This window comes from Eretmochelys imbricata, chromosome 8, assembly GCF_965152235.1.
Source record: "Eretmochelys imbricata isolate rEreImb1 chromosome 8, rEreImb1.hap1, whole genome shotgun sequence".
NCBI lineage: Eukaryota > Metazoa > Chordata > Testudines > Cheloniidae > Eretmochelys > Eretmochelys imbricata.
This window is the reverse complement of record NC_135579.1, coordinates 65,163,542-65,175,544: the sequence shown is the minus strand read 5'-3', so window position 1 is coordinate 65,175,544 and position 12,003 is coordinate 65,163,542. Positions and strand designations below refer to the sequence as shown.

Genomic DNA, 12,003 nt, shown 5'->3' with positions numbered 1-12,003 from the left:
TGTAAATCTTGGTATCCAAAGATGGAAAAATAGATAGTGGGATAAAACTTGTTAAATGAATCAAGAGTCATAGATTGTGTTGTTAAGAAAAAGAATGAATGATGAGTGCATGGAATTGAGAGCCTGAAGCAGGGAAATAATTGGTTAGTAAATGGTGCCAGCCTAATCCTAAGAATTTCAACCTTGATATCGATGGGCTGAAGAATATGCAAAGTGGAGATAACCGGATGACCCCCAGAGGGCGAACCGGAATCCACCCAAAACGCATCAAGGAAGAACAAGAAGATAACACCTAGCCATCATGGAGCCGTCATGGATGTACCACCCGCTGATTGAGCTGATTGATGGTCATCTCAGTTGTAAATTCAGCGTGATGAAGCAACTTCCATAGACTTGTATTGAACCAGAGACCTATAAAAATTGGGTTCAGGGACTGTGTTCTTTGAGTCTGGTTCTACGACCACCCTCCAGGAGCATCGGATGCACATCTGACAACGACTCGGCTCCACTCTCGTGTCCAGGCCACCTCGCCAGTGACTTGGCATGAGCAACATCTAGGCTGGTAACTATAACAACCTTTATGTAGAACCTGTGTGTGAATGTCTGTGTGTGTGAATGGATCTATATAGAAATTGCATATAGGAATATTTTGTTGTATTTACAATAAACGTGGCAATTTGCCTTCTCCCTTTTACAAGATCCTGTTGGTATCATTTTTATTAGTGTAACAACTGTACTGATGTTTTTCATCATGATGAAATAAGCTAAGTCTTGCATGCATTCAATATTAAGTTAAGACTAAGTGTTTTGCAAATATTTATTCACATGATTAGTCAATGCAACTTTTTATTTGACTAAAGACTAGTCATGTAAATATTGGAATTATGACAACAGCAGAATTTAAAAGGCACACTAACATTGTGTGCCATCTCAATGACACTTAAACAATTCTGTAAATAAAAATGTTGACTAGTCCATTGAAAATATTTACTTACATTTTGTTGTTATTTGGTCTTTGACAGGATCTCCTTTAAATTCTCCATTGAACAGAAAAATCTGAATTGCAGTAAATGAAGATATTCATCATGTTAATTTATACTAAGCAAAAGCGCATCCAGAAAATTAAAATATTGATTTCCAAGCAGCTATGCAGATTTACACTAGCTGAGGATCTGTCCCCCAATCTTTTTCAGCTCTTAAATATGGCTGCTACTAAATTGAAGCAGTGCATTGCAATACAAACTATTAAAAATAACCTTTTTGGTGATATATCAATAGCATTTAGGCTACAAAATCTTTGGAAAAAATCAGTTAGAAATAACTAATCATAATGAGGGTGCATTTTGCATGGATATATTTTTATTATGAAAGTAGATGTGCAATATATAATAGAACATTATAGTTTGTTTGGTTGTTCGGTGAATATGACAAGTATATTTTATAAAATAGATCATCATCCAATAAATAGTGTAATATTTTATAGCAGTTCTGTATCTATAATGGATGTAAGCAGAGTCAGGATGAGCTCTACCCTGACATTTGGTGGCGAGTCATGGTGGGTTGTGGAAAAGAACTTCGGAGCTGATCTCCTTTGCATAGGCACTCCCACCCTGCCTAGATGGTCCCTTTGGCTGCTGTAGGAGACCCAGTTTCTCTGTTATTGGGGCAGGAATAAACTGTTATTATCCTGATTATCAGATGTCAAGAATTATAACATTCATAAACCAGTCGGAGAACACTTCAATCTCTCTGGTCACGCAATCACAGACATGAAGGTCGCTATCTTAAAACAAAAAAACTTCAAATCCAGACTCCAGCGAGAAACTGCTGAATTGGAATTCATTTGCAAATTGGATACTATTAATTTAGGCTTAAATAGAGACTGGGAGTGTCTAAGTCATTATGCAAGGTAGCCTATTTCCTCTTGTTTTTTCCTACTCCCCCCCCCCAGATGTTCTGGTTTAACTTGGATTTAAACTTGGAGAGTGGTCAGTTTGGATGAGCTATTACCAGCAGGAGAGTGAGTTTGTGTGTGTATGGGGGTGGGTTTTTGGAGGGGGGTGAGGGAGTGAGAGAACCTGGATTTGTGCAGGAAATGGCCTAACTTGATTATCATGCACATTGTGTAGAGTTGTCACTTTGGATGGGCTATCACCAGCAGGAGAGTGAATTTGTGTGGGGGGGTGGAGGGTGAGAAAACCTGGATTTGTGCTGGAAATGGCCTAACCTGAAGATTACTTTAGATAAGCTATTACCAGCAGGACAGTGGGGTGGGAGGAGGTATTGTTTCATATTCTCTGTGTATATATAAAGTCTGCTGCAGTTTCCACGGTATGCATCTGATGAAGTGAGCTGTAGCTCACGAAAGCTCATGCTCAAATAAATTGGTTAGTCTCTAAGGTGCCACAAGTACTCCTTTTCTTTTTGCGAATACAGACTAACATGGGTGTTACTCTGAAACCTATCCTGATTATGTGAATCAAGGACAGTGGAACTGTACTTGGCCTTTTGTTATGATGGAGGGACTCACCATCAACTAAGCAGCACTCGCTAGGCAAGGGTCATGGGTTCCAAAACCCAGTGAATGGAGAGAGGCTGGGAACAGGTATTAACACTTGGTGGTATGGGCCCCCTGGTGAGGGCCTTACATGCTAATTGCACTTCCTCCTCTCTCCACTGTGGAATATCAGAGGTAATTTTGATTCCATTAGGAGTCTAGTTACAGGCTGCTGAGCTGAATTCACTTTGAGCTAATGGTGCACCAGCACTAAGGCTCCCCTACTACAAGCTGAAATCACAAAAGAGCTAAACTTACTAAGAGCTGAAATCACTGAATGTTGTGTTAAGTAGCGGGGGAGCCTGAAGATATATTGCGGAGCAGTTTGCGGGTCAGCTGGCAGAGCAGAGCGGCTGGTGGAGTACAGCAGTTTGCGGGACGGCTGGAGCAGCTCATGGGGGTGGCTGTCAGAGTGGAGCCCCATGGAGAGGTGGGGCAATCAGCTTTGGACCACATAAGGTGCCCCTTAACAACCCCCTCCACCTAGGTTGGGAGGTAAAACTCTGCAGATAAACTTTCGAACTCTGGGGCTGCCCTGACCAGGGACAGAGACTTTTGGGTTGTTGGACTTTTGGGACTTTGGGTGATTTTGGGTTGCTGGACTCAAGAACCAAAGGGAAAGGACACGCCCCAATTTGCTTGGGGTGGGTTTTTTGCTCATGGGTTGTGTTATGAATCCTGTTGGTGGTGCTTCCCCAACATAATGCCACATTGTTTCTCTCTGTTATTAAAAGGCTTTTTGCTACACTCAGACTCTGTGTTTGCGAGAGGGGAAGTATTGCCTCTTGGAGGCACCGAGCGGGGGTGGTATATATTTGTCACTGGGTGGGGGCTCGAACCAGTTTTGCAATGTGTTATTGGAATGGAACCCCTAGATACTGAACCCGGCCCTTGTTGCTGCCAACTCTGACAGGCAGAAGGGTTACATGTACACAATGTCAAAAGCAATTTGGAATCTCTTCATCTCTTCAGTTCTTAAATAAAATTCCAGAAGTATAATTTCTATACAGGATTCACAGTGCAAATTTTTCTGCATACACACAATTTCTCTCATATTTAAACACCAAGTTAAAAAGCAATATGTGCATCTAATTTCCAAATACTATATCTTTCTACATTTCCTTTTGTGTATGAATTTTCTGATTTTAAAGCATTCTTATGCTGTATAATATTTGTTAAATGCAGCCTTTAGTTTTGCAAAATATAATTGGTTTTAACTAAAACTATATTATCTCCCAACAGAGAATCTCAAAGCACATTATAAACATTATTCATTAATTTAGGCTCACGCCACCCCTAGGAATTAGGCACTCGATCCTATAATGTGCTTAACTTCCTCAGAAACTATTGATCTCAATGGGAGTTGAGTGCTCAGCACTTTACAGGATGAGGCCCTAAGTAAGCATTTTTCCCATTTTACAAATAGAGAAAGGGAGTCACAGTGAGATTTAGTAATTTGCCTGGAGTCACAACGTCTGTGGCAGAGCCAACAATTTCAAAGGATAAGGTCCTAACTGACACTGGTGGCTGCTGACCATGAATGCAAACCCTTCTCTGTCTTCATGCCGTGCTGCTTAAGAGCATGTTTCCTCCTTCAGGAAGAAGCACTTTGAATTCTTGTGTTAGCATGCCTTGTATGTATTAGCAGGAGTATTGTAAGCAAGAGATGAAAAGTAATTCTTCCACCCTATTCAGCTCTGATAAGGCCTCAGCTGGAGTTCTGTGTCCAGTTCTGGCACACTTCAAGAAAGATGTGGACAAATTAGACAAAGTCCAGAGGAGAGCAACAAAATTGATTAAAGATCTATAAAATATGGCTTATGAGGCAAGGCTGATAAAACTGAGTTTGTTTAGTCTGGAGAACAGAAGACTGAGGGGACTATGATAATAGCCTTCAAATATGTAAAAAGTTGTTATAAAGAGGAGGGCGATAAATTGCTGTCCTTAACCACTGAGGACAGGATAAGAAGTAATGGGCTTAAATTTTAGCAAGAGAGATTTAATTTAGACATTAGGAAAAACTTCCTAACTATGAGGGTAGTTAAGCACTGGAACAAATTGCCTAGGGAGGTTGTGGATTCTCTGTCAATGGAGGTTTTTAAGAACAGGTTGGACAAACACCTATCAGGAATGGTCTAGATATTACTTAATCCTGCCTCAGTGCAAGGGACTGGACTATATGAGGTCCCTTCCAGTCTTGCATTCTAAGATTCTTCAGCTTAACCGCTGCTAGACAGGCTTTCTCTTGAGCTGGCTGGCTCTATGCTAACTGAAAATGCTCTAGACTAGAGAGCCAAGGCTGCAATTAGATAGCCCAGTGGGCTACTACCGGTGATAGTATATTTTTCACTTGCTTTGAGCATTAAACAGTCATGAAGGGCCATAGTCCTATTACGTTGGTTATGATGATGGTATTGTTCAGGATCTTTAAGGGTTCTTTAGTGAATGAGAAAAACTGGGTCAGCTTGAAATGGTATAAGTGGAGGATCCCAATTGGCCTAGTCACCTCAAATTTATACATAAAGCATAATCTGTTCTGTTATTCAAGGTCTCATTAGGGCTAACACTGACTTTTAGAGGAACAGTGAAGATCACTGAGTGATAAGCCAGCATCCTTGAGATTGCACATGAGATAAAACACACAAAAACTTAGTTTAGTGACAGCTAAGGTTGTATCAGGGCACATCCCACCAACACAAAACCTGAAAAAAAGTAGAGGAGGAGATTTTAAGAGTCCTTAATACATGTATATATTTGATAAGGACATTCCCTCCACAGCAGCCACCTTTCCTGAAGAGACTGGTATTTCTGCCTCTGCACCATACAACTGAATATCTCCATCCTCTGTGTCCATGTACACTCTCTGGACTAAGAGAAGGAAGATCTATAAAAGACCCAGAGTTCCTCAGTTTTGGAGCTGGGAAAATAACACTTTGGGCAGGGAATATACATAGTAAGTGGAAATTTGAGGAGTGGCAGCAGAAATAGCAGTGAGAGCAAGGTAGGGAAATTTATTGGAGAGAGGAAGCCCAAAAGGCTCTGTTTTGGATCTAATGAAAATCTGGTTAAGCCAGATAAACAGAAACTACTCCTTTTATCCTACTCTGAGGGGGGTCAGGGATGTCACAGATAGATGCTGAATGTACAAAGCCACAATCATTTCTGTCATGTATCAAGGACTGCGCTGGAATTGCAAGCTATGACTTTAAGAGTTGCAGGAGGAAGGGTGCCCCTGTTCTTGCTTGCCTGCTAATGGGTTCTATAGGGAAGCATGCATCAGCAGAGACAGACTGACTAGAATAAGGTGGGGGTGAGTTGTGCCTCTCTCTTTTAGAGAGCTGCCTGCTTTGTCTCTCTCTCTCTCTCTTTTCGGATTCTTGTGAGTTATCGTTCTGAATTTAAGAATAAGAAATAAAGTGGTGTTATGTTGCAACATTTGGGCAAGAGTATTTACATTTTTATCCAACTTCTTTGTGGGTTTGCCGGAAACATAAGTTCCAGTGACTTGATGGTTACCTGTTCTGTTAATTTCCTCTGATGTACCTGGTACTGGCCACTGTCAGAAGACAGGACACTGGGCTACATGGACCTCTGGTCTGACCAAGTGTGATAAATGAAAGGGGTGGGGAGCTCCCTTTTATGGACACCCAGCCAGAAAGCAGCTATAAAATCCCTCTTAGTAGCTGTTCTCTAATTGCTTTACCTCCACTGATTGGAGCACTCCAATGATTGGGACCTAGTGTTGCAGCAGTTGCTCTTTGCCTACAGGGCTGTACCAATCCCAGTTTGGGTTTTCACCCGTTGAACTCGTTTATGGCCACGAAGTTAAGAGGCCATTACAGTTGGTGAAGCAGCAATTGGAGGGGGTTACATCGTCTCCAGGAACTTACATTTTGGACTTTGTAACCAACCTACAAAACACCCTCAAAGACTTTCTAGCTTTTGCTCGAGAAAACCTACAGGATGCTTAACAAGAGCAAACGGTCTGGTATGATAAACATGCCAGAGAGCATTCCTTCAGAGTTGGTGACTAAGTCATGGTCCTGAAAGTGCTCCAGGCCAATCAGATGGAAGCATCGTGGGAGGGGCCATTTATGGTCCAAGAGTGCCTCGGAGCTGTTAATTACCTCATAGCATTCACAGACCCTATCCTAAAACCTAAAGTATACCATGTTAATTCTCTAAAGCCCTTTTATTCCCAAGAAATCAAGGTTCTCCAGTACAGCCCAGGAGAGAGACAATGCTGAGTGTGCCTGAAGGAGTCTACTATGAAGGGAAAAGCAATGGTGGCATAGAAGAGGTGAGCCTTTCCATAGCCCTTGGGCATAAGGAGTGACAGCAAATCCAGGAGCCAGCTTCGCGCCAGTGTTTTCAGCCACCCCAGGATGGACAGAATGGGCGAACCACTCCATTGACACAGATGATGCTCGCCCAGTTAGAGACCAACCCTATTGGATGGCTCCTCAAGCCAAAACTGCAATAGAAAGGGAGACCAAGGACATGTTACAGATGGGTGTAATCCGCCCCTCTGAGAATGCATGGGCCTCTCCAGTGGTTCTGGTTCCCAAACCAGATGGGGAAATCCGCTTTTGCGTGGATTACCATAAGCTAAACGCTGTTACTCGCCCAGAGAACTATCCAATGCCATGCACAGATGAGCTATTGGAGAAACTGGGATGTGCCCAATTCATCTCCACCTTAGACTTACCTAGGGGGTACTGGCAAGTGCCACTAGATGACCCAGCCAAGGAAAGGTCAGCCTTCATCACCCATGTAGGGCTGCATGAATTTTATGTGCTCCCTTTCGGACTGAGAAATGCACCCGCCACCTTCCAGAGACTGGTGGATAAACTTCTTTTTGGATTTGGGGAATTTGCAGTTGCCTACCTTAACGATGTGGCCATATTCTCAGATTCATGGGCAGAACATCTGGAACACCCCCAAGCTGTCTTCCAGCGCATAAGGGAGGCAGGATTAACCATTAAGGCCAAAAAAATGTCAAATAGGACTAAACGGTAACATACCTTGGACACCAGGTGGGTCAAGGAACTATCAACCCCCTACAGGCTAAAGTAAATGATATCCAAAATTGCCCTGTCCCTAAGTCAAAGAAGCAGGTCCAATCCTTCTCGTATTACAGACTATCTGTACCACACTACAGCCAAATTGCCACCCCACTGACTGAACTAACCAGAAAAAAACAGCCAAATGCAGTTCAGTGGACTGAGGAGTGTCAGAAAGCCTTTAACCAGCTTATGGTGGCCCTTAAGTCTGACCCTGTGCTAAGGGCCCCGAACTTTGACCAACCTTTCGTCATAATCACAGATGCGTCCGAGTGTGGTGTGGGAGCAGGAAGGACTAGATCAAAAATTCCATCCTGTTGTGTTTTTCAACAAAAAACTTTCTGAGAGGGAAAGTCACTGGTCAGTCTTAGAAAAAGAATGTTACTCCATTGTGTATGCTCTTGAGAAGCTATGCCCATACATTTGGGAATGGCGTTTCCACCTGAAGGCTGACCATGCTGAACTGGAGTGGCTTCACACAGTCAAAGAGACTAACAAAAAACTTCTTCAGTGGAGTTTAGCTCTTCAGGACTTTGATTTTGAAATAACACACATTTCAGGAACCTCTAACAAAGTGGCTGATGCACTCTCCCAGGAAGGTTTCCCAGAATCAGCCAGGTGAAAATGTCCCTGTATTCTAAGTCATTATAGTCCTTAAAATGTAGAAAATACTGTACAGTCTTCATGTAATTAGTAGTAAAATTAGAGGTGCATGCATCTTATTAACTCTGTTTTCCTAAACCTCCAGGAAGAAATCCCAGCCTGTGTGGCCCGACCTGAACCAGACTGGCCAACACAGTCTGTGATTTGGGGGGCGTATGATAAATGAAAGGGGAAGTAGCTCCCTTTTATGGACACCCAGCCAGCCAGTAGCTCTAAAATCCCTCTTAGTAGCTGTTCTCTAATTGCTCTACCTGTAAAGGGTTAAAAAGTCTCAATGCTATGCATAGGTAGAAGGAAGTAAGTGGGCACCTGGCCAAAAGAGCCAAGACTCCCCTTTTGTCTGTCTGTTCTCTCGGGCAGAGGCGGACAGGATAGCAGTTATGCTGTTAGAAGCTTGGGTCAGGTATGAAAAAATCATCAGTATCATACCGATAAACTACTCATTTAAAACCCCAGATATATAAGTAGATCAGGAAATTTCTAAGAAGACGCAATTAGGTTTATCCCTTTTAATTCGTTATGGCTTGTGGATTCCTCTGTGCTAACACCAGGTGCTATTGTTTTGTTTGTAATCTTTAAGACCTCAAGAAAGCTATTCTTGGTACTTAATCCTTGTAGTTGCTCTTTTAAAATCTAGCAATAGCCTGAGTTCCCAGATGTAGCTTCTTTCTTTCTTTTTTTATTAATAAAATTTACCTTTTTTAAGAACATAATTGGATTTTTGTGTCTTAAGAGGTTGTTTAATTAGCTGGTGGCAACAGCTGATTTCCTTTTTTTCCCCCTCTCTTTCTTTCTTAGCTCTTCCCTGGGGGGTGGGGGGTGTGTGTGAAAGGGCTTGAGGGTACCCCACAGGAAGGAATTCCCAAGTGCGCCTTCCTGGGCTCTCAAAGGGGTTTTGCACTTGGGTGGTAGCAGCATCTACCAATCCAAGGTCAGAGAAAAGCTGTAACCTTGGATGTTTAATAGAAGCCTGGAATGGCCAGTATTAATTTTTAGAATCCTTGCGGGCCCCACCTTCTGCACTCGAAGTGCCAGAGTGGGAAATTAGCCTTGACACCAAGTAGAGCCATTCTTATGTTCTTCTAACTCTTGAGTAGACCCAGAGCCAGAATCCTGTTGTTGCTATCTAGGAGGCCCTTCTGACTTCCCAGAGAGGATCAGGCTGAAGGGCTAAATCATGGGCCCTTATTCAGAAACCCCTCCGGAGCAAAGCAGAGTCCTTGTGTAAACAAAGGGGATTAGTGCAGGAGGAGTTGGCAAGAGGCCTGAACTCTGCTCTCACCATTAGGACAATTTCAGGGCCTCTTGTTATATTTTAGAGAATGTCTCTGAGTTCAAATTATAAAATGAGTGAACAATTTTCAAACAGGAGATTAGCATCCACTGTCTAAAGATGCCTTTCATTAGCAAGACAAAAGGAAGGCAGGAGAGGGGTGAAGAAAAATGGGCAGATCCTGGTTCCTGAAAGAAACTAAACTCTGAGCCTCTTACTAGGTACCTTCTTAGTTCATTTAGCATATAGGAGCAGCTACCAGGGCCTGGAAATGCTCCAGAGAAGTGGCAGATATAGTATACAGGCTTTATAAGGAGAGTGATAAACGCTGCAAAGATAAAATGCCAGGAGGGGATATCCATCCATGCCTATAGTGGAAGGCAGGAATATGGTGGAGGGAACTAGAGGGAGGCAGTCAGGAGAAAGAAAACTTTATCTGAGAGAGAGCTCAGAAGGAAGATATGGTTTGAACAGGAAGATGAATGTTTCTCTGGAAGGTGAGGGCTCAATGGAGAAGTGTGAAGAGTGTCTCAGAGTCTGGTGGGGCTGGGGTCTGATATTTTGAGTGGGATCTGATCGCTGAGTCATCTTCATCAACCACAGAATGTAACAAATTTCAGGAATAGACCTTGAGTATCTCAAGAGTGAAAAATTAGTAAAGAATCTGAAAGTATGTGTTTGCTAAGGATTCCCGCATAACCTAAATTTAGAGTTGAATTTGTGCTGGGGCTTGCTGAGGCTCCACTCTTGTACCTCTTTTCATGCTATGATGCAGTATAAGCACCTCTTTTGTCAGTGGCATGCAAGACGTAACCTTGCACATGAGGGGTGTGCAAGGTCACGCTGTGTGGAGGACACCCTTGTTATTTCTTGAGCCCTAGCACCTCTTTCTTTACAAATCAAACACTGCCTATGTTCTGACTCACACACCTACCTTTCAGTCTCCTACCATTTTGATAATCATGAAAATTACATAAGTTTGATATTACTCAGTATGAAATGTAAAATAACCTATAAAGTGCAGTTGTGAATTGTCATCAGTAATCATTACATTTAAAAATATTTTAAAATGTAAAATATTAATTCTACTAAGAAAAGAATGTACCACAGCAGAGAAATTTTTGATAAATACATAATACAACAAAAAAATTGCAGCTACCAATAATTTTGTGGTGCAATGAACTTTTTCTGTCTCTTTAAACATAGATCTTACCTCAAAGTTGTATTGTTTCAGATAATAAAGATCTTCTTTATGAAACTCACATACGTCTTTTTTAGTTTCATTCTTTCCCTCCCATACCAGTGTGAAATTTTTAAGTTCACCATTTACAGACTGCTCCTTACACCTAATGCGGACAGCATTATTGGAAATCAGTTTTACTTCGGTAATAGTCACTTTTTCTGGTTCTGTTTATGGAAGAAATGATACCATGTTATATTTTAATATTTTGGAACCAAACATTTTAACCATTATAGTTTCACCCATATTTTTCACTAATCACTACCTCTCTGTACCATTGATATATTTGTTATAGTTCACCACCTAGAACAACTCCACTCCTGATTCAGAAAAGTCAATAATGCTTTAAGTTAAGCATGTTCTTAAGTCCTTTGCTGAACTGGTACCTCCATAAGTTGGAGTGAGACTGTGATATAAGAACATAAGAATGGCCATACTGGGTCAGACCAAAGGTCCATCAAGCCCAGTATCCTGTCCTCTGACAGTGACCAATGGTAGGTGCCCCAAAGGGAAGGAACAGACAGGTTATCAAGTGATCCATGCCCTGTCACCCAATCCCAGCTTCTGGCAAACAAAGGCTAAGGACACCATTCCTGTCCATCCTGGCTAATAGCCATTGATGGACCTATCTTCCATGAACCTATCTGGTTCCCTTTTGAACCCCGTTATAGTATTGGCCTTCACAACACCCTCTGGCAAGGAATTCCAGAGTTTGGCAGTGTGTTGCATGAAAAAATACTTTCTTGTGTTTGTTTTAAACCTGCTACCTATTAATTTCATTTGGTGGCCCCTTGTTCTTATATTATGAGAAGGAGTAAATAACACTTCCTTATTTACTTTCTCTATACCACTCATGACTTTATAGACCTCAATCATATCCCTCCCTTAGTCGCCTCTTTTCCAAGCTGAAAAGTCCCAGTCTTATTAATCTCTCCTTACACGGAAGCCATTCTGTACCCCTAATAATTTTTGTTGCCCTTTTCTGAACCTTTTCCAATTCCAATATATCTTTTTTGAGATAGGGCAACCACATCTGCACACAGTATTCAAGGTATGGGCATACCATGGATTTGTACAGAGGCAGTATGATATTTTCTGTCTTATTATTTATCCCTTTCTTGATGGTTCCCAACATTCTGTTTGCTTTTTTGACTTCCGGTGCACATTGAGTGGATGATTTCGGAGAACTATCAACAATGACTCCAAG

General features: G+C 41.9%; 1 protein-coding gene across 2 annotated transcripts in view; it reads right to left on the bottom strand.

Annotated features, from left to right (window-relative positions):
- Positions 1-12,003, bottom strand: part of PTPRC (protein tyrosine phosphatase receptor type C) — a 165,182-nt gene that overhangs the window by 39,284 nt on the left and 113,895 nt on the right. For both annotated transcript variants that reach the window (XM_077824697.1, XM_077824698.1), the window contains 2 exons: positions 10,770-10,963; positions 996-1,056 (listed from right to left, as the gene is read on the bottom strand). In XM_077824697.1, coding sequence (XP_077680823.1) covers positions 996-1,056; positions 10,770-10,963 — 255 coding nt within the window. The remainder of the gene's footprint in view (positions 1-995; positions 1,057-10,769; positions 10,964-12,003) is intronic.